The following is a 16,135-nucleotide window of genomic DNA, read 5'->3' as shown; positions in this document are numbered from 1 at the left end:
TTCAGATGTAGGCTCACTAAACCTCCCTGTGAGTTGATACTAGGCAAAGCATATTGCTCTTATTCTAAAGACTGGTTCCTCCTTGCCAGTCACTCTTTCCTTTCTTCCTTATAAGAACAAAGGTAAAAAATTCAAGCCATATCTTATTTAATGATTGGAAAAAAGTCCAAATTGGTGATTTAAATTAAGTAAGTTTTAAACTAATTAATCACTTTTTAATTGTCCAGTCAATAGCCCTACTAAATATAGTATTAGAACTTAATAAAGTTCTTAGAATCAAAATCATAATTAATAATCAATAATTTCCCTTTTCATAGGACCTCAGAGGTCATCAAATCCAATCCACAGAATTAGAAAATATTGTCTTTGTAAAACTGCAGTGTTTTAATGACCCCAAATGTTTCTCTAAAACAAAAGATCATCCTTTTAATATCAATATTTTCCTGGTGATATTGTATGGTTACAAATCATATGATGATTTAACTGAAGTTGGGGATCAATCACAGGGCAATGGAGAGATGATGGTGAATATGAATCAGCTGTACCACATTGTAAATAGAACCTGCTCACAAAAAGCTGAATAAAGAATGACCTCAAAGAAATGAAAGACCAAAAAACAAAAAACAACCCCCCCAAAACAAAAACAAAAACAAAAGGGTCCAACATAGAGTAAGACAGATAAATGTTCAGATGTCCTGAAAGCCACATGATTTCAAAAGTGCTTAGAGGAAGGTCACCAGACCCTGTGTGGAAAATTTATTTGAGAACTTGGAAAGGTTCATCTTAGATGAACATGTGTAGATCGGTTTACACTGAATACCTGGTGCTAACCCACTGGTCAGTTCAGAGTCTTTTAAGGGTATGACAGCCTATTTTTGCTAATTAGCTCTCTTCTTTTCTCTTTGCTTTAGTTTGTGACCCAGGGAGCTGTGATTTGCCCCCTGTGCCTCACTGTGAAGATGGTCTTCAATTAGTGCTGACCAATCCAGGGGAATGCAGACCAAATTATATCTGTGGTAAGACTTTTTGGTCAGTCTTTTATGATGACGGTCATGGGTTGAGATAGAGTTTGCCTGAGCCAGAAATTAGGGAAATTCCTAGTTGAGAGGAGGGAACTTTTATGGGAAAACTAAACATATTCTGGAATGGAAGAAAGTTCAAGATTAAAGGGAATATTCTAAAAATTGGGAAGCCAAATGCAGCCAATTGTCCAAACTTAAAAACTGTTTCTTGGAAGTTTGGTTCATTTTATTCTAGAAGTCTGTGTGCCCCCTACCCTAGCTAACTCTGATATTTTGTGTAGTTCTAGGAACTTTGTTCACCCTCTATTATCTCCTGATGACACAACTACTCTTACTCAGTCAAGGCTGTACAGAGAAATGCTGTGGGAGCTTCATTCCTGGGTAGTGTCAGAGAGGTTCCCATACTTGAAGGTGGGAGGCCAATAAGAAACCTGTTGCAACAGACCATGTAATAGACAGTGAGGTCCTGAACTAGATTGATGACTATGTGAGTGAAGAGAAGAATAATAGGCACATGAATTGATAGATAGATAGATAGGTAAATAGATAAATAGATAGATGGACAGATAGATAAATAAATAAATGATATATAGATAGATGATAGAGCATTTAATGAATATATACTATGAACTAAGAGTCATGCTAAATGATGGAGACAAAAACACAAGCAAGGAAGACAGCCCCTGTCCTTAAAGAGCTTGCGCTTCATTGGGAAAAGACATATACAAAAGAAGAATTAGAATAAGAGGGTCACACATTGTGGTGGCTTGATGTAGAGATGTCTAGAAAGTAGTGTGGATGCCTGCTTCTACGCAAGATAGCGTTGGGCAAAATAAGGCAAAAGCTCAGCTATGAGAACCTGTAATCTCAAGGATACAGTCGTACAGGAGATTCTGGGGAAGTAGAAATGATAAGATTTATTAACTGATTCTATTTGTGAGTGAGCAAGAGTGAGACGTCAAGGATGATGCTGAGGTTGTGCATTTGAGTCCTGGCAGGTTGGTGATATCTTGGATAATAACAGAGAGGTTCAGAATAAGGAGAAAGCTAATGAGATCAGTGATTTGGATTACCTGTCATCACTTCCCATTCTTACTACTTATTGGTCACTGCTCCAGAGTCCAGAGTCAGCAAGGACATCCTGAGGCAAGTGAGGGTTCTTGGTGCAGTAACTGGATGAGCTAGAAAGTATAGTTCTACATTCGAAAGGGAAGGAGTTTTCCCAGCAATACTGGCTCAGCTGCTGGTGTGAGTGTGTTTCAACTCATGGTTAGGTTAAAACTGCTCTGAGGGACTCAAGCCTGAGCAGAAAGGGAAAATTTGGGAGCTCACACAACCTTGGGAAGGAGGTAGCGTGAGTAAATGTAGTTGCATTGGAAATAATCCAGGAGACTGGCTATTGAAGGTAGAGTAGGATGTGATCCAACTTCTCACCCTGTATTTTGTTAGTCACATATGTTTTGGAGTCATGTTACCGTCCCCATGGGGCTGGGCCTCTACTTTGGAGACCATCAAAATAAGAAATGAAATCTATGCTGGCTTTGTTCTCTCCAGCCCCCGGGAAATGAATATCTTTCATCTCAGGGAAAAAAACTTTTTTTTTTTTTTTTTTTTTTTTTTTTTTTTTTTAACATTCCTCTTCTATTCTTATTCCTGGAAGTATCTGCGCCCAAACCCTTGAGCAAAATTATTGTCTGTATAGATAGAAGTCTTTGAAGACAGCTGGCTAGAATGCGATCTTTTAGAGGTTAACAGGACCACAGGAGGATAATTTAGAGCTGGAAATAATTGTAGAGACCATTTTATCCAAACTCTTCATTTTACAAGTGAGGAAACTGAGACCAAGATTAAGTCACCCTCTACAGGATCTGAATTTCCTTCCACTGCATCACACTGCCTTCCAAAGGAAAGTCAGACAAAGGGGGCATATGTAATCCACTTTGCAGTCACATGATGGACTGCTCTGCTCCCATGCAAGGGTCTGATAAATTATTCTCTCTCCTCTAAAAAAAATTACTTGGCCCCCTTTATCTTCTTTCTCTGTCTCCCAGATAAATCTACTGTAGCAAATGAAATTTAACAAAAAGGTAAACTGAGACAGTTCTCCTAGCAAAATATCATTTGTTAATAAGAGTGTGCAACCTGATAATAAAAATATCTAATAGCCCTGTCTCAGGCCAAGAGAATTGAGAGTGCAATACACTTTTATATGCATAGAGAACAAAGAACAGAACAACAATCAACAGCTTTACAAAAGAGAGATTATTGGTTAAAATCAAAGAAAGTAGTCCCAGGCCCAGTGGAATGCTGACCATTTCTCTATGTCTAAGAAATGCTTTTGTGAATTTTATGAGTCCTAGTTGCTTGCTGAGGTTACTGGTGAGGGCAAGTTTACTGGCGACTGGGAAATTAGATAAGACTGCCTTAATAGTTAAAGATGAGATAAGGTCAGGTACTCCTATCTTCTCAGGGATGCCCCACAAACCTTGCAGGAAATGCTGAGACAATGTTTTATGAGAGTATCAAGAACATGTTTTCTTTAACTAGCAGCAACTGTATCCTTGATATCTCTCTTCAGAGAGGGGGAGGCTGAGCTTTAGCACATGTGATCTGCTTTACTCAGAAACAGAGAAGATGCCCAAGCTTATTACATAGAATATAGAATTTGATTGTAGAATAAAATAAAATATAAGACACAATATAAAGAATTAATTTCCTTTCTGTTGTGAGAATTTACAGAGACAGTTTCTATGGATTAGAAACATTGTTTTTTAAATTATTTTTTAAATTTAAGAAATAAAATAATCATTTACATAACATAGTATAATAAGCACATGACTGCTAATTTATTATGTATAGCTTGCTATTCCTTCTTAATATAAAGTTATTTTGTAAAATCATTTTCCTTTTTTCTTCCTTCCCCTATCCAACCCTATATGGCTATCATTCAGACACAGATTGTATACATGTAAAATCATTCTATACACACTTCTATTTATCAGTTCTTTCTCTGGAAATAGCATCTAGAAGCGTCATTTAGACACAGGATGAGAAGAAAATGAAATCTGTAGGGAATAGAAATCTCAAATCAAGAAGAATCCATGCTCTGCTAATGCACATATTGCTTTTATTGAAGAATCTGTGTTTGGATGGTGGGAGAAGAGAATATTTTGTTTCAAAGGTAGACACAGGGCATGGGATACAAAGTTGATATTTGTCAAGAGATTTTGAATTTGATGGGCCTGAGGATGGGGATTAACTAGTTATATAGATTATGGGAGGTGTGAAAGAAGGAAGAAGGAATAAAAGAAGGGAAAAGGAATTAGTAACATGGAGGTGCAAATATAGCTCTCTGAATAAGATCCATATCACTTAATGCAAGCAGGTTGGAAGATTCAAATAACTGGTGATCCTGAAAGTAATTCTCGAGGATGTATTGTGCTGAGTCCTTCTAAAGTCATAGATGTTCATGTAATGTTACTAAACCTCAGTAATTTTTAAAAGATAAGATGTTATTGGGGTTTAGAAAGAGGACAATGTTATGTTTTCAACTTTAACTAATCCTTATTTCCCTGAAATTTAATTTCTTTTAGGTTCTATTTAATTTCTTTCAGATTCTGAATTGGAGGGATCTATGATATAAATATATATATATATATATATATATATATATATATATATATATATATATATATAATTATATATAATCTATATATCACCTTTTTAATATTCTGAGCAAACTCACTGCTTGGATTTTACTTTATCATCACATTTCCAACTGTCCTTGGGTGACATTCTCAGTAGAGGGTGAGCCCAGTGGCATTTCCCGTGTGTTTATCCATCCTTTTAGCCTGCAAGGAAGAGGAGTGTAAAAACGAGCCTATCCCTTCATGCCCTCCACACCGAACACTGACTGCCCGGAAGACAAAATGCTGCACTGAGTATGAATGTGTTTGTAGCTGTTTCAATTCCACCGTGAGCTGCCCTCTGGGTTACCTGTCTTCCTCTATCACTAATGATTGTGGTTGTATCAGTACCACCTGCATCCCTGACAAGGTAAGGAGTCTGCAGCTTCTGGGTTGCTAATATTAAGAATCTGTCTTCCCTAATATGATTCCTTGGTCTCCTAATTGAGGATAAACATATATTCAGGATCTCTGAGTTCTGCCCCTGCCTTAAACAGAAATTCAGTTGAATCTATCAGATTTCCCTCTCCTGAATATTTACTCTATGCTTAGTACTTCTAAGGTTGTTGCAGGAGACATAATGTAAATACATTGAAGAAAGGGTTCCTATCCTTAAGGAAATTAAAGCCTAGTTGAAGAGGCAAGCACAAGAACCAATTAGAAAACAATTCATTTATTCATCCATCTGGTAATTATTGAGTTACATGTTAGTTAGCCTACCATGTTCAAAGCATTCTCCTATGGGAGACATAGAGAAGGAGAACTTAGATATTGTCTCTATTGCTTAGGAAATGCTTAACTTATAAACTTATGAACAATTAGCTTATAACCTTCATAATCTAAGGCAAAATAGACAATAAATGATAAAATTTTTTTTTGGTTGTTATTTCCCCTTAGTGCTAGTGCCTTCCCTCTGAGATGATCTCTAATTTATCCTGTTTACATCTTCTTTGTACATAGTTGTTTGGGGATTGCCACCCCCATTTGATTGGAAGCTTATTGGGGGCAGGTATTGTTTTTGCTCTTCAATATATCCCCAGTGCTTAACACAATGCCTAGCACTTAATAAATATTAGTAGCACTTAATAAATATTTGCTGACTTGACCAGACTAAACTGAATTAAGTCATCCAACACACACATGATGCTGGCATTAAGTGTGTGAAAAGTCAGGAAGGAAAAATATTGTATTGGCTGGAATCCAGAAAAAAGGCTTCATGGTGAAGGAAAAACTTGAAGGAAACTGAAATAGAAAGAACTGAGAGTCACACAATCTTGGGCCAAAAATCTAGCAAACTTTTGGATTTTTAGGGAATAAATCCTGATAGCTGATTGAAGAAGTCTGGGACATATCTTTCCCTCCTTAGGAAGGAAAGTATAAAATTCTAAAGTTGGAAAGGATCTGAGAGAACATCAAATTCATGCTATTTTTCCAGTAAAAAAAAGCATCTGGTTGCTTTGGATATATGATTCTTCTGGAGGCAGAATAATGAATTCTCTGGAATATTCTGGCCTAAGAAATGTGGGAATAAGTTTTGAAGAAACAAGAGCAAGATTTAGCAAGGTCTCTTAAGAGAAGAGCAAGGTCTGAATATGTTCCCAGCATTGAAGACTGGAGAAAAGAGGGATTAGAATTCTAGATTTGGGAAGGACCTCAGATATCTAGTTTAACTCTCTTATAGATGGAAATATTGAGAATCAGAGTTAGGAAATATTGTCTTTTTTGGTATGGCAAGTAGGAGATGGGATTAAACAGTTGTAAAAACTTCCCTTTTTTCCCCTCTGCCCTTTCCCTTTCCTCATCTTCTTCAAATATTTGGGCATATTCTAATGGAGGATTACTGTATCTGATGATTGAACAGTTTTAATAGTTATATAGATTTTTCCTTTGCTAGCATAATCTAGTTTTTGACACAGCATCCCTAAGAAAGACAAGATAGCTGTCTTCAAATATTTTAATGATCATCTTGTGGAAGAGAAAGTGAGCTCATTTGGCGTGACTAGAAGGGCTAATGTACAGAAATTATGGGAAAAGAGATTTTAACCTCAGTAGCATGAAGGATTTCCTGATAATGGCAGCTGTCCAGAATTGGATTGGGTTGACTTAGCTCACTAGGTGCATGCAGTTAGGAGGAACTGAGTTCAAATTTGACCTCAGAAACAGTGGCTGTATGACCCTGGGTAAATCACTTAACCCTATTTATCTCAGTTTCCTCATTTCTAAAATAAGCTGGAGAAGGAAATGGCAAACCACTCCAGTATCTTTGCCAAGAAAACTTCAAATGGGGTCACAAAGAGTGAAACAAAATTGAAAGTGACTGAGCAATATTCTATAACTGCAGAATCAATTATAGAATAACTGCATGCTTGCAACCAATGGGGGTTACAGACTTCAGAGGTATTAAGTAAGATGAAAGGGCATTAGGAAGTTACAGGCAAGTGACCCAGTTGCTTTTCCCCATTCTACGCCTTCAAATGTTTCTTTTCTGGTAAAAAAAAAAAAAAAAAGAATTATAGAAAGACTAGAATGAAATTTAAAGAATCTGAGATGGACTTTCCACCAGAATGGGAGTCCTTCCCCCATGCTCTTCTTTTGGACAAACATAATAGTAATTTAATTTATGTAGCATTGTAAAAATTGAAAAGTGCTTTATGTATGTTATCATATTTGATTTGGCCTGACCCAGAGAATATGGGAATATGTGTTGAAAATCATCAAGCCTTTCTTATCCTTGCAGTATAAAACAGATATCTAATTGTCTGATGTAAGTGATCCTTTTGGAGGCAAAATGATGAATCTCTGGAATACTTCCCTAATCCAAGGAATAGGAGAAGGTGTTTTGAAGAAGCAGGAGCCAGATTTAGCAAGGTCTCTTAAAAGAAGATCAAGTTCTGAGTATGTTCTCAGCATCAAAACCTGGACAATAGGACTAGAGTTCTATTAGATTTGGGAGGGACCTTAGATACTTCCAAGTCTAACTCTCTTATTTTATAAATGGAATGTTGATGAGGTATAATTGTGAGTATTATTTAATCATTTTATAGATGAGGATGCTGAGGCTCAGAGAGATTAAGTGACTTATTCATGGCCACACAATAATTTAAGGTAAAGGACCTTCTTCTTCTTCTTCTTCTTCTTCTTCTTCTTCTTCTTCTTCTTCTTCTTCTTCTTCTTCTTCTTCTTCTTCTTCTTCTTCTTCTTCTTCTTCTTCTTCTTCTTCTTCTTCTTCTTCTTCTTCTTCTTCTTCTCCTTCTTCTTCTTCTTCTTCTCCTTCTCCTTCTTCTTCTCCTTCTCCTTCTCCTTCTCCTTCTCCTTCTCCTTCTCCTTCTCCTCCTCCTTCTCCTTCTCCTTCTCCTCCTCCTCCTCCTCCTCCTCCTCCTCCTCCTCCTCCTCCTCCTCCTCCTCCTCCTCCTCCTCCTCCTCCTCCTCCTCCTTCTCCTCCTCCTCCTTCTCCTCCTCCTTCTCCTTCCCCTCCTCCTCTTCCTCCTCCTCCTCCTCCTCCTCTTCCTCCTTTTCCTTCTTTTTCTTTTTTCTTTCCTTCTTCCTCTTTTTCCTTCTTTTCCTTTTGATATACTCTAATTGTTAGGAAGTTTTCCTGACATCAGGTTGGTTTTTGCCTCCTTGAAGTTTTCATGCATTGCTCCTGATTGTGTCCCCTAGGGGCCACCAGGTCCCATATGACTCTGTGTGTGTGTGTATGTGTGTTATCTGAGGACCAGCTAAGTCAAGTTCAGAGAGGATCATCTTCATAATGTTGGTTACTGAGTGATAAAAATATTTGAAAAGATGTTACATCTTTACATCTTTCCTAGTCTAATCATTTCTTCATACTTCAAATTAATCTTCATATGACAGAGAATCAAGACTCTTTGTACCTTAACTGACTTCTTCTTTTCAAAATTTTACTTGTTTGTTTAAAATACTTTGTTTTATGAATCATGTTGGGAAAGAAAAATCAGAACAAAAGGGAAAAACCATGGGAGAGAAAAAAAATGACAGAAAAAAGAAGTGGACATAGCATGTATTGATTTATATTCAATATCCATAGTTCTTTTTTTTGGATGTAGATAGCATTTTCTATGCAAAGTTTATTGGGATTGCCTTGGATCACTGAACTACTGGGAAAAATCAAGTCTTTCATAATTCATCTTTCCATATTCTTGCTGTTACTGTGTACAATGTATTCTTGGTTCTCCTTGTTTTGCTTAGCATCAGTTTATGTATCAGTTTATCAGTCTTCTTTTGGATACTTTCCAATTTATTGACATCCTTCCCAAACTGTAGAACCTAGAATTGAACACAATACTATAGATGTGGTCTGACCACATCCAAAGGAATAAATGATTTTTTTCCTATTTGGTTCACATTCATATGTCATTTCCCTTGCTACATTCTAAGCAACTTGAGGGCAGGAACTTTGACATGATTGCCTTTTTCTAGAAAGACTACCAACCAGAGTATATGTACCCCACAGAGCCTGCTGCTCTATAGGAGTACTAATGTGTTCTTTTTAGGGGTAGAGTTGGGAGATGCAGAAAGGGCAATAGTCTCCTCTGCAAACTCTCAACAAACTGGCTCTGAAATGTAGCTAGTATGATTGATTGAAGATGCTTCACCTTGCCTGTAGTTCATTCTAGATATAAACAAGATGAAAACTTATGTCTCCAGGTTTGTGTGCACCATGGTACTGTCTATCCTGTGGGGCAGTTCTGGGAAGAAGGCTGCAAAACTTGCACCTGTACTGACATGGAGGATGCTGTTGTGGGCCTGCATGTGGCTGAGTGCTCTGACAAGCCCTGTGAGGAGAGTTGCCAACTGGTAAGGAGGGTGCCAGGTGGGCATTCCTGAGCTGGGGCGGTAGACTTTTATAAAGAGAAGACTCGAAGAAGGGGGTCCCTGAATTGAAATCCATATTTTCTCTGTTTAGCATCTTTTTAAGAACCATTATTCTTTTTTTTTTTTTTTTTAGAAACTCCTTTATTTTGTTGAAAATACTTCTAAAATGTCTGGATCACTTTAGTGCCTCACCCAGTCCTGTGATCATTTCTAAGTTTGTTTGCTGACTAAGAATGTGGTAGGACATCAAGCGACAGGCAGCTATTATTACTGTGGTTGTTATTGTTGCTCTCGTTACTTTGTTTTGTTTTGTTTTATTAATAATAGTTTTTATTTACCAGATATTTGCATGGATAATTTTACAACATTGACAATTGCCAAACCATTTGTTCCAATTCTTCCCCTCCTTCTCCCCCACCAGATGGCAGGTCGACCAATACATGTTAATAAATATGTTAGAGTATAAATTAAATACAATATATGTATACATGACCAAACAGTTGTTTTGCTGTACAAAAAGAATCGGACTTTGAAATAGTGTACAATTATCCTGTGAAGGAAATCCAAAATGCAGGCGGACAAAAATAGAGGGATTGGAAATTCTATGTAGTGGTTCATAGTCATCTCCCAGAGTTCTTTCGCTGGGTGTAGCTGGTTCAATTCATTACTGCTCTATTGGAACTTATTTGGTTCATTTCATTGTTGAAGAGAGCCACGTCCATCAGCATTGATCATCATACAGTATTGTTGTTGAAGTATATAATGATCTCCTGACAACCATTATTCTTTAGCAATCATTAGAAGCATAACATGACATGCTTGACAGAGGGAGAGAGACATAGAATGCTTGTGGAGCAAGGGTTAAGACTGGAATATGGACAGTAGCTGGGTAAAAAATAACTGCGTTGGGAAAGAAATATTGGGCCATCCTCTCATCATATTGAGCATTAGTTAAATCCCTCTTCAAATTTTGAATCAGTTATGGGATTCCACATGAACAAAAATTCTTCTCTGATTGCTCATGATGCTGTGACTCTAAGTTCTCAAAAGCTGCTTTAGGGGAATATTTGGCAGATCTTGTTAGGCTGAAGATACTTCCAGGGCAGGCTAAATAATAGATTATTGTCTGGAGACTGGACTATACAAAATAAGAGGAAACCATCAATTAATAAATAAACAAATTAATGAAAATAAATAAAGTGCCTACTACATCCTTATGCTATATGAAAGATGTTGTGAAGGTAAAACTAACAGGCCTTGGCAACAGATTGAATATAGGGAGTGGAAAAGAGAGAGAGTGATGAGTTAAGGAAGATACCTATGTTTTTCTCATATTACTCAGCATCAATTCATATAAGCCTTTCCAGGCTTTTCTGAAATCTGCTGCTCATTATTTATTATAGAATATTAGCATTTCATTATGTTCATATACTACATATACTACATCTTGTTTGGCCATTTCCCAGTCAATGGGCATCACTTCAATTTTTGATTCCTTGCTTCCACAAAAAGAGCTGCTACAAATATTTATATTATATGGATCCTTTTCCCTTTTTATAATCTCCTTGGAATACAGACCCAGTAGTCATATTGCTAGAGCAAAGAAATGCACAATTTTATAGCCTTTTGGGCATAGTTGATGGTGCTATTTACAACAGAAATGGGAATTTTAGGAAGAAGGAAGAATTTGGAAGGAAAGATAATGAATTTGATTTTGGACATGTTAAGTTTAAGATATTCAATGTACATTCAGATAAAGATGCCCAACAGGTATCAAAATGTCTATCAGGTGACAACAATTTTTAGCCATGGTAGTTCATGGGAATTGCTTGTTAAGAAATGTGTGTCAGTAGTGATATAATTTACTCCTCTGAAATCATGGATCTGCTGAAATATTGAAGTTTAAGTATGAACCTCTACTAGTTCAAATGAAATGGAAAGCAGGTGAAACAAAGAAATGGAAAGAATGGAAAACTATGGGAATACTCCCTTTCCCTTTCTATTCCAGATGCTTTTTCTATCATAGGTCCTATTCATTGTTCCATCCCCTCCAGTCTCTAACACTTTGAAATCAGAGATTATTAAATATTTGACTTTTTTTCTAGTACCTGAAATGGCATCTGGCACATAGTAGGTGCTTGATGTTCTTGATGATTGATGAGAATACAAGGTGATCTTCTGGTCCTGAAGCCCTTAAGTCAATATTGGAGAGATTCTTCTCTGAATTGAATCTAAGTGATTTGGAAACATGGAAGAGAAACTAGTAGGAAAGTAGTAGTTTCAGTTCTTTTTAATTAAATAAAATATCTTATTTTACAACATTTTATAATAATGCTATGAGAACAGAGCATTAACGGGAATAATATATACATTATGTTGGTTTTATAAAAGATAATAATAATAATAATAATAATAATAATAATAATAATAATAATAATAATAATAATGATAAGAGTAAGGAGCCTGGTGATAACAATTTTCTCTCAATGGGGCCTCGGTTTGGGGAGAGGAAAAAAGGGCCTGACAAGGGTGAATTCTTGCAATTAGCCCAACAAAGCTGTCCTTGTACTTTGTTCAATGCCTTGGAGAGCATCTGTGTTAAGTTCTTTTGGTAAATTCTCTAAGGTGAAGATGAGTTATTTCATCCAATCCGTACTTGTGAAAGGAAGGGACTAAACCAGCTGAGTGCCCACTTTCCTTCCTGTCCTATGTGATCTGATGCCAAAGCTCCAAAAAAGTCAAGGTTTCCTGCATGTGGTAAATGATGGTCCCTCTCTCTTCCTTCTTTTCTCATATGGCAAGAGTGAGGTTGATCATCAGTCCCAAGGAGATGCCGTGAAGTTCAATAAGGCCTCCTGAGTGTAGGAGCTCCTCCAGAGAGTGGCCCATTAATGTGAAGGATAATGGGCAATTTATCAGAGAGTCCCAAGGCTGGGAGAGTATTGGGAGAATAGAATGTATCCTGCATATACGTGCTTCTGAACATCTGTGACTGCTCGTTCCCTAGTGAGGACTTTGCTCTGAGACCAGGAACAGCTCTGGGTCCTTCTTCAATGGCTTCTGACATAGACAAAGACGTCATTGCTTAAGTAACTGAGACAATATGGTTCAGCCAAAAAACAGCATGGCGGCAGAGCACCTGGCTTCACATTTTGTGTCTTATCTTATGGCCTCTGTGACCTTGAGCAGTTTGCTTAACCCTCCTATCTCACTCCCATGGACCTTAGTTTCCTCAATGGTAAATGGAGAGGGTTGGATTAGATTCCTTTCAGATCTAGGATTTTTATCATTCATACTTTCAGAGGAACATACCAGAGTACATCCCCTCATCAGGACTGAACAATCTGGATATAACAGGCTGATCAATAATTCAACCAACAAGTATTTATCAGTCACCTATTAAGTTGGTGGCACTGTGCTATGCATTAGGATTGCAAAGATTAAAAAAAAAACAAATAATCTCTATACTCTAGGGATTTACATTAGGGGTAGAAGTGGGTCACAATAAGCAGATAAACGATATATAGAAAGGATCCAAAGTAATTTAAAAGTAGAGTCTCTAGAACTGGGAGGATCAGAAGAGACTTCATATAGATGCCACCTGAGTTCAGTTTTGAAAAATTCTAAAAGCTAAGATGGGAATAAAGGGAGATGGAATGTCCTATTTTAGAGGACATCAAATGGGGAGTATAGTTGTATGGTAGAGTTCATGAAATGGAGAAAGGTGTAGGAGAAGCTATACCAGACAAATGTCCATGATCCTAGGCCACTAGTGAGGGTTGCTCACTTTGGAAAATGCTATTATCTCATGGGCAAATGGACAAATGTTTGGTTCCCCCTAGCCTGTGCTTAGGTGGGATATGGTGGAGCTGGGCTATCTCTATCACATGGAGATTGCAGAACTAAATAGAATAAATGGGAGTAAAATCCAGGAATCTTGGATCCCCATGCATTTGGTATTTTTGAGAGGGGGTACTCTAAATGTGGCACTAATAAGGACAGGCTACTGGGATCTCAAAGAAGAATAGGCTCTGAACAACTCTAAACAGCCTGGATCTCTGAAGGAAGAGATTCAGTTAATGTTTTCTCAAGTTGCCCTAAGCCATGCCCTTATGAAAGGTAGCACTGAGAGCTTCCTTAATATTTCAACCCCAGTCTCAGGTTCAGCTCCTCACATTGCACAAAATAATTGAAGGGGAATGCAATTGCCTAGCTGAAGGAACTAGGGCATTTAATTCTTTGGAAGAGAAAACCTGGAGAGACATGATACTCTTTTAAGACTTTTAAATGTGAAGACTTAACATGTAGAATACTTGCTGTGATTGGTCTCATAGTTAGGAGCTATGATTGAAAAAACAAAACCCCAATAATCCCTATGTTCTAGGGATTTACATACAATTAAGGGTAGAAGTGGGGGGTCATGATAAACAAATATACAATATATAGAAAGGAAATCCATAGTAATTTTAGGGCAGAGACTCTAAAACCTGGAAGGATCAGAAAAGACGGCATATTGAAGGTGTTGCTGGAGTTGAGTTTTTTTTCCCCCAAGTTGAGTTTTGACTAAAAGTCAGCGCTGAGTCAGGAACAAAAGGAGATAGGATTTAGGAAACATGGGTAGAAGTTCTAGGGATGAGTGAATCCTAATAATTGGAGTTTTTTTGGTCCCAAAGTGAAATAAAGTAGTGAATTTCCTATCTTTGGGATTCTTTACAAGTAGAGAGTAGAAAAGTTGTTATTAAGCATATTTCATATAGATTAAGTGACTTTTTAATATTTTTTTATTTTTTTGTTCATTTTTCCAAATTATCCCCTCCCTCCCTCCACTCCCTCCTCCCCGATGGCAGGTAATCCCATACATTTTACATGTGTTACAGTATAACCTAGATACAATATATGTGTGTAAATACCATTTTCTTGTTGCACATTAATTATTAGCTTCCGAAGGTATAAGTAACCTGGGTAGATAGACAGTAGTGCTAACAATTTACATTCTTCTGTCCATCATTGATAAACTGGAAGTGAGTTGGATCTTCTTTATGTTGAAGATTTCCACTTCCATCAGAATACATCCTCATACAGTATTGTTGTTGAAGTGTATAGTGATCTTCTGGTTCTGCTCATTTCACTCAGCAACAGTTGATTTAAGTCTCTCCAAGCCTCTCTGTATTCCTCCTGCTGGTCATTTCTTACAGAGCATAGATTAAGTGACTTTTGAGTTTCCTTCCAGTTCTAGATTCTATGATGTTCCCTCAGTCAAATCATCCTATCTGAATGTAAAATTCCAGAAAGTCCTCTTCATTTAATAGCCCCCACTTAAAGCTTTGCATAGAGTGAAAGTAATTACCCATAATTCATTAGTTTTTTTTGGGGGGGGGTTTAGATGTCTGTATATTTTCTCTATTTGTTCATATCAAGAGATATGAACTAAGAACTTAATGTAAAAAAAAAATCCCAGTGCTAAATATTGAGAGAGGATACAGAGAGTATGGGACAAGGTCCTTACCCTTAGAGAGGTTACAGTCTATTAGATAAAAGATTAACCAGAAATCCAAGGGATTATATAACAGATACTAAGTCACTGGTGTTGACTTTGAGTGTTTTGGGAACTACTAGGAGGAAGATAATGCAATGGGTTCATGTGATCAGAAAAAAGCTTCAAGAAATAGACCATAGTTGAGATGAGATGAAAGAACGTGCTTGATTTGAATAAGGAAAAAGAAAAAGAAAAAAAAAAAGGTCTGACATTCTAAATAATGGTGAATAGGGATAGCTAAGAGACTTAATGTAAAACAATATATTTGAGAAATAGCAAGGCAGACCTGTAACTAGAGATTTTGGCACTTGGGTTAATTGAGGGCTAGTCACACTAAATGGAATAAGCAGCATTATGACTGAATCATTCTTAAATTAACTTTGTAATTCACAATGTGAAGATAATATAAAAAGTTAATTAAGACAAATTCAGTGGAATGGGAGGGAAATGAAGAAACTCTTGTGACTTAGACTTGAATAGGAAGTTGGAGGTTATATAGTCCAAGCTAGGCAGGTAATATTAATGATAATGATGATTATTGTCAAGCCAGGATTTTCTCTGAAATCCTCTCACCTTCTAGAATTGAGCATAAGTCAAAAGCACTTATATTGTATATATTTTGAAACTATCTGTATGGTCACATATTGTTTTGCCAGATAGAATGTAAGCTTCTTGAGTATTTCACTTTTGTCTTTGTCTTCCCAACACCTATTAAAGTACTTGACATATGGCAGGCATTTAATGAGCTTGCTGATTGATGAGAATATCATATTGCTATTTTTGTTCCTCTTATTAACATCTCCCTTTTCCTTCCTTCTAGGGTTTTACCTATGTCTCTCAGGAAGGTGAATGCTGTGGGAGATGCTTACCATCAGCCTGTGAGGTAGAAGGTGGCTTTTTCCGGGGAGACTCAGAGATTCATTGGCAGAATGTAAGTCTTGAGGTCAACATGCCTTTGAGTATGTTTGAAAATATAGGGATGGGATTGGGGACAAGTACACTTTCTTCCTCTTCCTTTTTTTTATACCTGGTACAATTACCAGGGCTCCTCTTGA

At 37.0% G+C, this 16,135-nt stretch overlaps 1 protein-coding gene across 1 annotated transcript in view; it reads left to right on the top strand.

The window, feature by feature from the left end:
• The window catches only part of VWF (von Willebrand factor), a 203,412-nt gene that overhangs the window by 162,423 nt on the left and 24,854 nt on the right, over window positions 1–16,135 (top strand). Inside the window, exons 41-44 of the mRNA XM_074269040.1 lie at window positions 912–1,016; window positions 4,873–5,078; window positions 9,377–9,526; window positions 15,901–16,011. Of these exons, the coding sequence (XP_074125141.1) occupies window positions 912–1,016; window positions 4,873–5,078; window positions 9,377–9,526; window positions 15,901–16,011 (572 nt within the window). The remainder of the gene's footprint in view (window positions 1–911; window positions 1,017–4,872; window positions 5,079–9,376; window positions 9,527–15,900; window positions 16,012–16,135) is intronic.

This window comes from Sminthopsis crassicaudata, chromosome 5, assembly GCF_048593235.1.
Source record: "Sminthopsis crassicaudata isolate SCR6 chromosome 5, ASM4859323v1, whole genome shotgun sequence".
In the NCBI taxonomy this organism is placed as follows: domain Eukaryota; kingdom Metazoa; phylum Chordata; class Mammalia; order Dasyuromorphia; family Dasyuridae; genus Sminthopsis; species Sminthopsis crassicaudata.
The sequence above is the reverse complement of the archived record's forward strand: the minus strand, read 5'-3'. Positions and strand labels throughout refer to the sequence as shown.